The following is an 11,932-nucleotide window of genomic DNA, read 5'->3' on the forward strand; positions in this document are numbered from 1 at the left end:
CTGCATATTGATTTTTTTTTAATAAATAACCTTAATTCAAAGGCAAATCAGCCTTAAATAAATCACTATAAACCGGAGATTTAACAAAAATAAATAAAGGAGGCAATCTACACTGACCTTTATTCTTAAAATAGTTAAAACTTGGCAAATGCCAGCAGTATTTGACAGCTCAGAAGATGAGAATATAAAACGTGGCCTCGCTTACTGTAGTCTGAGAGGGTCAACGAATGTTTGCACAGATGCCAACTTTCGGGAACATAGTTAAGACAAATTGGCCTCTTGGTTGAGGAGGGGATTGAGATCTAATTTTGTCTTCTCTATAGCTGCGATCTTGGCCCTACGAGAAGGTCGCACTGCAGGAACTGGGTCGGGAACATTTTCTCCATCGCTGCGTTTAAAAGAAAAAAAAAAGGGAAAATACATGTGAGACTGATATGACTATTTGAAGAAATAAAGGAAAGTCTCACCTCTCCTCGGAAGACTCTGCCCTCCTGCTTGCCTTTCTGCCTCCTTTGGCCGTGCTGGCCTTCCTCTGACCTGCACACACGCTCATGTCACCTCACAATGATGGAAATTGAATTTACAGCCCGCATTACCTTTTTTGCTTCTCTTGGCTGACTTTAATGGCTCCTCTGATACGGTTTCTGTAGAAAAATACACCATGATTCAATGAGTCACCCCCCTTTATTTGAGGCGCGGTGAGGCTTTTTTTTTTTTATCCGCTTATCAACATGTTAGAAATAAAAGCATAATCCTCTTACAAAAAGACTGAAAAAGTCATGTCCGCACATAGCGCGGTCAAAATGTTTGTTTTGCATGTCGTACCCTCCGCGTTGACATCCAACGGCTGCAGCGCAGATGCACCGAGGACTTCGGCTTGCTCTTTCGAATCTACCAGTTGAGAAATCATCTTCTCCAAAGCGCGGAGACAGACGCGGTCCTTCACCATCTGAGGAGCACCACGGGATGGAAGTCGAAACTTTGAACGGAGCCGGCGCAGAAGAAATCGACAGCTGTGCTGTTGTACACGGGGATGTGGCGTACCTGGACGAGCTGCTGCAAAAGTGAGAGCAGGTCTTTCTTGACAGTCTCGTTGCAGCTCAGCTCCAGGTAGCTCAGCGTCTTGGCATAAAGGCGCACCTCTGGGGCAGTCGGGTCCAGCAACATCTCACCACACACGCGCACCGCCAAGTAGTCGTGGACGCTCACTTCCTGAAGCCACGCACGCACACACACGTCAATTGTATCTATTGTCTCAATGTACCGGTACCTAATGCAGTGCATGACAGATAAACACTTAAAAGGACAGTCAAGCCGGGGCTTTTTCTTTGGCGTTTTTATGATGCAACCGCAGAGGAGTGATGCCAAAGAGGAAAAGCGTGACAATTACCATAGAACCGAAAATGTCTTCCATTATAATGTCAGAAAGCAGTGCACATCTGTTTTGACTGATGAATACCTATGCAACCATTTTCTATAGGGCCTGTCCTTACTAAGGTCAAGAGTGAACGGGAGCCTCGCCCAGTGGTCTGTGCGAGAGGTGGGCTACTTTTGGTCAGGTCGCCACCCAGTCGCAGGGCACGTAGCGTGACAGACAACCAATCACACTCAAATTCGCACCTCAACGGCAATCAAGAGCACGACCCACTATTCTTTAATGCAGTCAGGCTCACCCACGAACATTTGTTGGCTTTTATTTAGCAGTTTTTTTCCTTAAGATGGTTATTTAAAATATATTTATTTGTATTAATCAGTACATGAACTCGTTGGTTACTTCATGTAATATTCTGAATATACTGCATATTTGACAATTATTTATTAGTTACTTATACCTTGAAATTTATTTTAAACAACAAAACAAAAAATATAATTATATCATCATTAACATAAACCCCTATGAGCCCCAAAAAATTGTCCTTCAATTAAACTTACCTAAGCAGCTTTTTTTTTTGTATATTTGGGAGGAAGCAGATGAGCTTATCATGAGGCCTGCCCAGTGTAAGACATACTGTAACATTTAGTCTGATATGAAGAGAGGACTGTCCTAGGCATACACATGAAAATATTTTATTTTCCAAGTCTGCTTTTGACAAGAAACCCCCTAAGTGGAAGGGTAGTATCAGAGCTAAAACAGAGAGGCTCACGCCTCTTTGTAAGGACTTTTTTCAACTCTACTAAAGTGTAGAAGTGAGTGGGTGCTAACCTCTGTGTTGGCAGAAGGCTTCAGAAGGGCACTTGGACGGGTCAGTTCCACAAAGAGCTCCATCACGTTGTTAATGTCTATCTCTGCCAATGGAGAAGTGGCAGGTGCATTCATCAGCGTACGCATGGTAGGAAGGAAGCTCTCCTCCACAACTTCCTGGTGGGCCCTAACACACAAACACAAAGTGCCACGCTTGTTAGTATCGCAGGTGAAGTGGCACCTATTGCAGCTTAAGCTGAAGAATTTTAAAAAAGAATATAATTGCAATTTTCTCACTTTACTGCAATTGCGAGTTTATCTGTGATTATTTTTTAAGGTCATCTTCCCATTTATTTTTTAACGAACAAGTAATAAATGAATCTGCAGTACAATAAATTATATCAAATATATTATACATGGATGATTTGAAGTAGTACAAAAGTATTCGTATTAGCACAATAACTAAACAAACAGACAAAACGTTTTCGACCAAAAAGGTTATTGAAAACCAAATTACATAAAAGCCAAAGTAATTTGTAAAGGGGGTCTGACCTGCTCTCGCGGGCATAGAGATGGAAAAAGATGCCCAGGCAGTGTCGGAGACGGACGTCGTCCTCAGTAACCGGGTTGTACCAAAGCAGAACCAGACGTGACAGGATCTTGGCACTGGACATGCGTCCCGTGTATATCAGCTTGGCCAGACCCTCAGCCGCCTCCGTGCGCAGTTCGGACACCTGCATGTGACATTTAGGAACGCGTGTTGTGTTCGAAAGTCATGTCATTGAAAAGTTTGACGACAGACTAGTTCATGATTATTTTATAGCAAGATGAATGCTGTTTGCTTTAATTTTTTGATTATTATCGAGCCTCCTTGTTCTTTAACCTGAACACACTCATCCGGATGGCACAACTCTAAAAAAATAATTCTTGGAGACACTATGCTTTAACATTTGATGGTTCTCTCCATGTTATGTTGGGATTTTGAAAGTTATAAGAATATTGAAAGTTATTCCATGTGCAAGCTGACCTCATTATCCAGGAGCTCCGACAGCATCGCCAAAATGCTCTGAGCTGTGTCTTCCGACTTGTCCTCAGCCTGTGCCACCACTTCCTCCTCCTCCTCCTCCTGGTCTGGTGATCCCGGCAGCTGATTCTTCTGACCGCTGCCAGTTTCAGAGAGCAGCTGAAAACCGAACAGCAGCAGCAAGTCGATGACTGCTCGCAGAGCGATGATGCGAATCTTGACCTCGTCGAGCTGAGCGATCTAAAAAGAGAAAGTGCACCCATAGACATTGACATGTTACTTTTAAGTGTCCTGAGTGTGCGGTGCATAGAAGAGGTTGAACTTTGGAACCCCTGATCAAAATGACAACTGTCATATCCAAAGAGGTTGTGATCAATTGATTCAAGACAATTTAGTGCAGACAAAATTTTTGATTGTACAGCCTTGAAGGAGGTCAATTCTAGAGTCTTTACTGTTTTATAGTGCTTAATGCATAGTTCAGATAACTAAAAGGTGTGCAAAACATTACCTGTAAGAGAAGGACCATGTGGATTCTGGCGAGCTCTTTGCTATGGAGAGCGCATGTACCCAAACATAAAACAGCCATACTGCGGACAGTGGGGTGAGGACTTGCGATGCCGGGCAGGATCTAATGGGAAAAGAGAAAAGAGGTCACTTCAACCAGCAATCTATAAATTTCATCAAAACCACTCCCTTCACCAGGTATCAAAATAATGGCCATACATGGAGGTACAATGAATGACATATACGGTACTGTCAGAAAGTGACGAGGGCCATGAATGTTGACTCTCTAATAAGTGAAAAGGCCATTTGCGGTGGTAGTTCATACCAGTGAGGACATTAAGGCACTTATTGTCGGGTTGATTCGATTCTTGATGTTCATCTGCTTGAGCAGCTCAGCACACATTGTAAGACACCTCAACAGAGTCTCAGGGTCATTCTAGACAACAAGACAAACAAAATGGATTAGTTGATACAGTAGCTGATTTTTTTTTCTCCTGCATATACCAGATTTCTTTTGACAGTTACCGTTGCTTGAAAAAGATGCCATGAAACCAATTAATTTGCCGAGGACATTGCCCACTTTGAATAAAGAAATGCCTCACCTCAAACATACACCTCCCTTTTTACCACCTAAACAAACAAAATAAAAGGCACTGCCACTAATATTAGATTGATTATAATACATATTTTATACCATGTCAAATATCTGAATGGGTGTTAAGATGTATAAAGTGGCACTGAAACTTATTCATGCATAAGAGTGTCCATTACATTAAGTTTCTAGATGTACAAACTTCGCACATTCTGTATGGCCAGTTTCAAAGGTGGCCGTTTGTTGTATTCAGTGATTTAAACTACCGTATTCTTGTTTTGTTGGTTCACTACAAACTAGGGTAAGTTTGGATACATTTTTGCAAATGAACACAGTACAAATGATTCTGCAGTTTGAAAAAATAAAAATAATAAATACAGTGACTGTATGGCATATACAGTAAAACAATTGACTAAACAACAAACGTCCACTGAGAGATCATACTGTAAAAGGTAGACATGCTAACCAAAATGAACCTTCAAACAACACTCAGGGAGCAGTCCGGGGTGTTGTATTTTTATCTTCTTCTGTAACTATTAACGAGGACACAGGAAACAATAGCACATCTGTGATTAATTGTGAAGCTCTCTTCAGAATGCTAACCAATGATGTGCGTGCCTTGTAACCATGGCAACAGCTCAGAGTGAAAAAGGGGTGGACTGTTTTCTTCGATTGCTTTTCTTTTGGGTGGGCGTCAAATCCCTGGTCTGTCATGATTTTTGGAAGACTAAAGAAACATTTTCCGCCTTTTACCCCCAGATTGTTACAGCCAACGGCGACACACGCACAAGGCCTGTTTAATGGCAAATGAGGCCCCGCTGGCTTGTCAACCGATGTGTCCACGAGCACTGGATTGTGGGTAATCCAAAGAGCTCAAAGCACTCTTATTATTGTAACGCATTTGTCCAAACAAAGGCATTCACGTATGGAGCATTGCAGTATACTTTAGACACAGGTTGAGGTGGCGCCCCAAAGGCCAGGTACCTTCTCAGTACGGATCTCATTGTCGGCCGGCTGGGCGCTGGCTGCAATCTCCTCAAGGACCTTGTTGCGCTGGTTTTCCTGCTCAGTGATGGCGTCCTTCAACTGGGCGGCGCGACCGAAATCCTGAGCAGCGATGCATTCCTCCAGGGCTTGTTTAGCCTCGATGATTCGCACCTTTACCTCTGCTAGCTAAATGGGAGATGGAGAAGCAATTAGAGGAGGAGGAGGATTATTCTTCGCTAAAAGCACTCTGGAGGATTCTTGACAAAAGCCAATGGGAGGCAGCAACAATAACGACAACAACAGCAGCAGCTGAGGCTGTGGGCCAGGATGCCGCTGTCTGGAGACAGTACTCTCTAAAGAAGTGTTTCCAAACCATGGGTACACGTGTACTCGTCGGGGCATGTGAGCACATCACAGGGGATATGTGGAAACATGCAATACTGTATTTCCAAGTTGATAAGTAAATATTCTCAGTCATTTGCTAAGCCTGTCAATAAAATGGTACTGTTTTTGTGCTCAGCAACTTGTTTCCATGGGAGACATGTTTTTGTTCCTGATATTTGAAGTTTAAATGCCTGCTTAAAGGGGAGTTATTTAAATAAGCACCATTTTTGGTGGTAAACGTTCAATTTATTTTACTGGAATGCATTTATTTTAAAGGCAACATTTTCAACGTTTATGTTTAATTCAAGTTAAAAAGAAGAAAATGCCTGAAAACTAAATCTTACAATTAAGAAGCTGAAATAAAATGATGTTCTACTTTTGGAGAATCATCAACCCTTATTAGTTTGGGGTTACTCATGGTATGATGAAAGGATTACGGGTAAACAAGAAAAAAATTGATAACCACTGCTCGCAAGAATGGATGAAGGGACGTGAGGGGGAGGAGACAGGAGAACGTAGTAGATGGGAGCAAAGGATGCTCATTGCGATTAAGATGCAAGAAAGGAGTATAAATCCTGAGAGGCTTTCAGTGATGGGGAAAAAATAGGAAAAAACAAGACTTTCTATTTATTCAAGCAGATGGAGAGCCATCTCTGCATACACAGTATATCCGCCAACTTTAATCAGTCAGCTGCACTTTGCCTGTTAAAATAAATAACAGCCATCTGCTGGATGGAGAGAGAACATTTGGAGGAGGATTTTCCGAATGTTCCCACCTGAACCTGCTGGCGACGACTGGCGTTCTCGTCCACCGGGTGACTCGTTTCTGTGATTGGCGCTCGCATTTCCGAGATTATTTCCGCCACCTGTAGTCCAGCAATCAAATTAGAAAACATTATTTTCAAGAAAATCTGGGATTTCGCTTCCCCTTTAAAAATATGTTTCACTTTAACATACACAGAATTGCCAACAGGGACGACAAAACGTATGTCAGAAATTGATCTCACTGTTTGAATGCGTCGCTGGTCATCGGGCATGAGTGTGAGGAGCTTCTCGGTGAGCAAGAAGACCAGTGAGGAGGGTGTCTGTGGCAGGGCCAACATCTCCTGCAGCACTGCCAGAACACGCTTCCTGTAAAGGTGAACTGATATTAGTCGAAAAATAACAAGCTACCCCCAGCTTTTCAAACGCGCCACTCAAAGTTCTTACCTGCCACCTTCCTCGTTGGTGTCCAGGCATCCAATGAGCTGGATGAGCTGCTGAGAGATAAAATCCTTGGTCATAACCAACTCCAGGTGGTTCAAGTCGGCTTTCTGCTCTTCCAAAAGCATTGGAAGTGCCTTCAAATACCTGCACCGTGTCAGAATTGACAGTTACAAAACAGCAACAGCGGCTACCCCCCATACCTGGTCATTACATGCTGAGTAGCAAATAGCAAGAGAAGATAATTATTTTTAAAAGTCTTTGGTTATCTAGATTGTGTAGTTCTATCTAATGAGGTGCTAAATCACACACATTCTACAAATCAAACCCATTTGTTAACATTATAGTTGTTGTAATATTACCAATGGCTTCCAGCTCACTTAGAGCAATCTTTGCAAATACACGAACATTCAAAACAAATATAAATGTGCCCTTAGTCATTGTGATACACCTCATTAAAAATGTGACACTTTGTTTAGCAATTTCCCTTGACATGTGCTTGTGTGCATTCAATGGCTCTCATACTCGTAGAGGTAGTCGGCGTAAGTGGCAGCATCCGGCAAGACCTGCTCCAACATTTCATCACCATCATCGCCTTTTTCCTTGATAAACTTGCAAAGGGCTCCCCAGTAAAGCACATTCTCGCACGTCAGTGATTCCACTGGGATCAGGTTCCTGTTCAAACACACAGACATACAATCATGGTTTACCTATTCAAAAGGCAGAAATATAACTTGACAAATGTACCTGCTGTTCAACTGCAATCTGTTCTGCAGCAGCTCATCAGTGTCCATGCCTTTGAAAATGGCATTCAGCATCTCCAAAGCTGTTTGAGCGCAATTCTCTACATCAAGCCTGTGGAGAAGCTCCACAACATTTCCATCCAGTCGAAGAAGCCAGGCAGGTAGTAGACGGGAGCACACAACCTCTTTTACTGCTTCTACAACACATGCGACCAGTCGGGCAGAATCATTGTAAAGCTCTGTAATCATTTTAAAGGTCTATGCAATTACTATACGGTAACAGGCCGAAACTATTCTTACCTGATGTGTCGTGGAGTCCCTGCTCCAGTAAGATCACTCTCTGTGCAATAGACAGAGCTCTAACATGAACCTTGTCAGCCAGAACCTTTGAAACCAGGCAAAGATATCACAAATGAAAAATATATTAAAATGTAGCAAAACACAAATACACACACGCACACGCACGACTGCAGACGTGTCTACCTGGAAGGCTAGTTTGCGAACATTTTCTTTCACATCCCGGGTGCGTTTGAGTACTCCTGGGAGGGTGCGAGGAGAAATAGCAATGCAAGAGAGGACAGCCCGGCGCACCTCAGCATTGGTGTCATTTTCTAGAATCAGCATGAAAGCTGAAAGGGGATGAGAGAGAAATAGAGTATTGTGACAACACTGGCCAAAAGCAAGTACATCTGTTGATTCACTTCTATAATGACAACATAGAACTTGAATATTGTTTTTGTCGCTGTCCATCATGTTGTTAGTTAGCAGGTTATTTTCTGGTTCAAGGAGGATGGGAAAAAAATATGGGTGGTACCATATCGATTGTGGATGAAATTCAGTGAGGTCATTGACTAAATAAAGTGTCATATTCCTCATAATCTGAAATAGGTTCGATTTTCTGAGGCTATGGTCCTCAGTTGGAAAAGAGTGGAGTGTGCTCTCCAGTTTGGTGATGAGATCCTGCCCCAAGTGGAGGAGTTCAACAATCTTAGGGTCTTGTTCATAAGTTGGGGAAGAAGAGAGCTAAACATTGATTGGTGCAGCATCTGCAGTGTCTCAGACTCTGTATTGGTCATGGTGAAAAAGGAGATCAACTAAAAGGCAACGCTCTTGATATACCAGTTATCAAATATCAAAAATTCTTCTGGGAATACACACCATTGATGGTGGGACAATCAGGGTCGCTTGGTTGCTGCAGTCGGGTCATGGCCAAGGCAGCCTGGATGCGTACATTGGGAAACTTGTCAGTGACACGCACCAGCATAGCTTGATGGATGCGATCGAACAGGTCGTCGTCGATCTGAGCGTTCTCTGCCATGCTGCCAAGCATCTTGTTGATAAGCTGGCACACGCGAAAGCGCACTGCATGGCTGTTGGCTTTATGAGACTGAGAAGGAGATCACATTAGTTCAGATGAAAGACAAACAGGCACAATGGGAAAAGATTATATTGCACACAGATGCATCAATTGCAGTGACCCATAAATCCATCCATTCAAGATTGACGAATTTATAGACTCTTGCGTCTCTGCAAGAGTCTATAAATTTCAGGGTAATTTTAGCTAAACTCTAAATTTTAGCACTTTTAAAGCAGTTGACCTTCAGAGGTTCATGCTCAACTACTATGCACAACAAGAGGCAAGGTGCTGTTCACAACAAATAAACAAACCCATACATATAGAAACCTTCATCAGCCTCATAGTGGGGGTGACATTCCAGACCACCCATGCAATAATTGAAAAGCACAACATAGCAGTTACCTTATTTAAATACACTCTAGGCATGTTTCAGAGCAGTGGGTAACACAAAAATAGTGTACCAATCTAGATCAATCTATACAGTCCAGTATATAAACATGCAACTTGAAGTAGCAGTTGCATTTTAAAGCAGTGTTTTAACTGTCTAAGTACCAAAGAGTAAGTGTGGATTATATACCTCCAGCAGGAAGTTGAAAAGGAAACTCAAAAATGGATGATCATCATCAGTATCATCATCATCATCATCATCATCATCCGCTTCCTTCTTTTCCTCTTCACCAGCTTTTGGTGGCGACTGAAAACTTGTGGCGAATCTTGCTGCAAATTCAATGACGTTTTCCACTGTGGGCTCACGCTTGTAGACAATCATGGCATATTTCAGGTATTTGACAAACTCTTCGTGGAAGAGGGTCTTGTCCTCCAGCTAACAAAGAGAACATTGTAAATTTATTTAACAGAACAGACAACGTCAAATAGGTATTGTTCCGAACCTTCTGAAACAGGTTTAGATTTAAAAAACAAACAAAAACATTTCGTTTAGCCTCACTTTGTTGTAGCGGGTCCTCAGGTTCGCCACAAGTTTCGCCTTGTTGATGTGGCCTTTTTGAGCGAACTGAAATGCCTCCTTGACGTCTAGTTCGTTGTCCACAGCCATATTTTCCTTTACAGACAACACTAACCGTTCAATTCCAGATAAGTGTTTGTACAGTCTTCTTACTGTTTAGCTCCAGTGAGCTTTGTCGTCAGTTTTGTCTCTAGTGTAGAGTTAGCAAAAGCAGCAAAGCCACTCCTCACAAAAACCCCAGAGAAAAACAACGTAGCCTCTCTGTATGTAAATAAATTCACCCCAACGAAACGCCACAAATCTACAAAATACTTACTAACATATTGAAATAATCAACGTTTTATTTCTTTTGAACATCGTTATTTTTGAGGAAATTAAATTACCTTTCCGACTTTTTCGTGCCGCCTGTTTTCAAATCCAACAACTGTTGCGATCTCGCGAGAACTGAGAACTGAACCTATTTGGAATTTTCCCCCAGTTTAGTCTCACAGGTGTTTTCGTCTGTTTCCTTTAACGCATTACTTATTTTCAGCGAAGGTTTGTAGGTACAGTCTGCATTCTTTGGGTTTTTTTTTACATCACAGAAAAGCCGCTCAGTAGACAACTTCAAATTCACTAACGATGAATCTTTATAAAATAAAATCGTACACCAGCTACAACAATTTTAATGCAATATCTATTCATACTTATTTGTCATTTTTTGTACAATGCAGTCATGACTTTTTTTTAATGAGTGAATACGTGGATGATGAATGAAGTAGCTCTTTGTCTCTTTACAGTGCTACAGCACCAAAAACGGCAACCTCTCCAACCAGCATCTCTGACAGTGTGAATCAAAGCGACAAATATGTCTTTGTAAAAACAACATTGTAATACTACTTTTTAAAAAATATTTAAATAGTATCAATTTAAAATACCGTTGTTATCATAATTACTGTCTGCTCTGGCAATAAAAGCCTGACAGCAACCTTAATAATGTCTCACCTTTACTGTAGTCATATTAGATTCTTGTTTGGTTTGCTTTTCTGTTTATTTGTTATCGCAAAACGACACAGAGTACAGTTTGACAGATCTCAGCTGGATGACTAATTAGTATTTTTGTTTGTGTCCCAGTTCAAATCTTTATCGAGGTCGCAACAGACAGTTTACCCATGAGAGTGCACAATACATGTGCAACCGTCAGCCACCCATCTCTGGAAATCAATTCAGTAGATTGCACACTTTCTGTTTGCCTTTGACCTCAAAGTTGTTTGGGATTTTCAGGATTTAGATTGGATTGTTTTATTGAAATGAAAGAAGATAATATGAAGGGGTATACTTTACCTCCTTTAGTTCTTAAGCGCTCTTATGAACTAAAAGGATGTGCAAATATAGACCGCAAGAATTGTTGTTCATCAAAACATTTTTTATTAAGGGTTAATATTACCACTTACCAGTGAAGAATCCATATCCCTGGTCCGCATAGATGCGGACCAGGGATAAACTACACTTGCCATTGTCCCAAAAGGTTATGGGGCAGGATGAGGGCCTGGCCCCTAAAAACAAGCCTGGTTTTTAGACTGATGATAAATAAGGTATGGAAAACATACAACATGTGTCCTTAAGGCACCTCAGAACTGATTTAAATTGTGGGGGAAAATGCTTGGTATGCTGCTATCAAATTCATAGGCAGTTTAAATAAAACATGATTATTATTTTGCAAAGACAGTATTTTTGATATAGCTCATTCCATCCTAATCTGTATTAAATGATGCTTCCATTGAGTGCAGATATATTGGGTGGAGGCCAAAATCCGAATCTTTTACCTCTTCAAAATACCTTTTCAAATGTATCGTTACCAAAACATCCATTCATGTTCTATAGTGATTATCCTCATAGGGTTGTGTGTGAGCTGGAGCTTACGTACCTGACTTTAGGTGAGAGTCAAGATACTGTACACTCGGGACTGGGTGCGAGTCTCTTTGTTTATCCAAATAGATTTCAGCCTCGATG

General features: G+C 41.6%; 1 protein-coding gene across 2 annotated transcripts; it reads right to left on the bottom strand.

Annotated features, from left to right (window-relative positions):
- Window positions 1–103: 103 nt before the first annotated feature.
- ncapg (non-SMC condensin I complex, subunit G) lies at window positions 104–10,495 on the bottom strand. Of its 2 annotated transcripts, XM_086120006.1 has the most exons (22): window positions 10,324–10,495; window positions 9,923–10,036; window positions 9,554–9,799; window positions 8,778–9,006; window positions 8,103–8,248; window positions 7,920–8,004; window positions 7,624–7,816; window positions 7,402–7,551; window positions 6,883–7,023; window positions 6,681–6,804; window positions 6,450–6,539; window positions 5,287–5,475; window positions 4,036–4,146; window positions 3,715–3,834; window positions 3,210–3,446; window positions 2,735–2,916; window positions 2,204–2,369; window positions 1,045–1,212; window positions 826–949; window positions 597–644; window positions 468–537; window positions 104–388 (listed from the first exon to the last, which is right to left on the bottom strand). In XM_086120006.1, exons 2-22 carry the CDS (start codon window positions 10,028–10,030, stop codon window positions 262–264), a joined length of 3,054 nt encoding a protein of 1,017 aa, XP_085976132.1. In that variant the 5' UTR covers window positions 10,031–10,036; window positions 10,324–10,495; the 3' UTR covers window positions 104–261. The 2 variants fall into 2 exon arrangements, with proteins under 2 accessions (XP_085976132.1, XP_085976133.1); XM_086120007.1 differs by lacking the exon at window positions 10,324–10,495 and having other exon boundaries at window positions 9,923–10,112.
- Window positions 10,496–11,932: the final 1,437 nt, after the last annotated feature.

Source organism: Hippocampus guttulatus, chromosome 9, assembly GCF_054856545.1.
Source record: "Hippocampus guttulatus isolate MCC_2025c chromosome 9, RoL_Hgut_1.0, whole genome shotgun sequence".
In the NCBI taxonomy this organism is placed as follows: Eukaryota; Metazoa; Chordata; class Actinopteri; order Syngnathiformes; family Syngnathidae; genus Hippocampus; species Hippocampus guttulatus.

What these genes read in the sequence shown, in the direction of transcription:
- ncapg (XM_086120006.1), bottom strand. Translation starts at nt 10,030, where the DNA reads ATGGCTGTGGACAACGAACTAGACGTCAAGGAGGCATTTCAGTTCGCT. An exon ending in AGATTGCAGTTGAACAGCAG is followed by an intron (nt 7,552 to 7,623) that starts GTACATTTGTCA and finishes GTGTTTGAACAG; the next exon opens with GAACCTGATCCCAGTGGAAT. An exon ending in GTTGGATGTCAACGCGGAGG is followed by an intron (nt 645 to 825) that starts GTACGACATGCA and finishes ATTTTTCTACAG; the next exon opens with AAACCGTATCAGAGGAGCCA.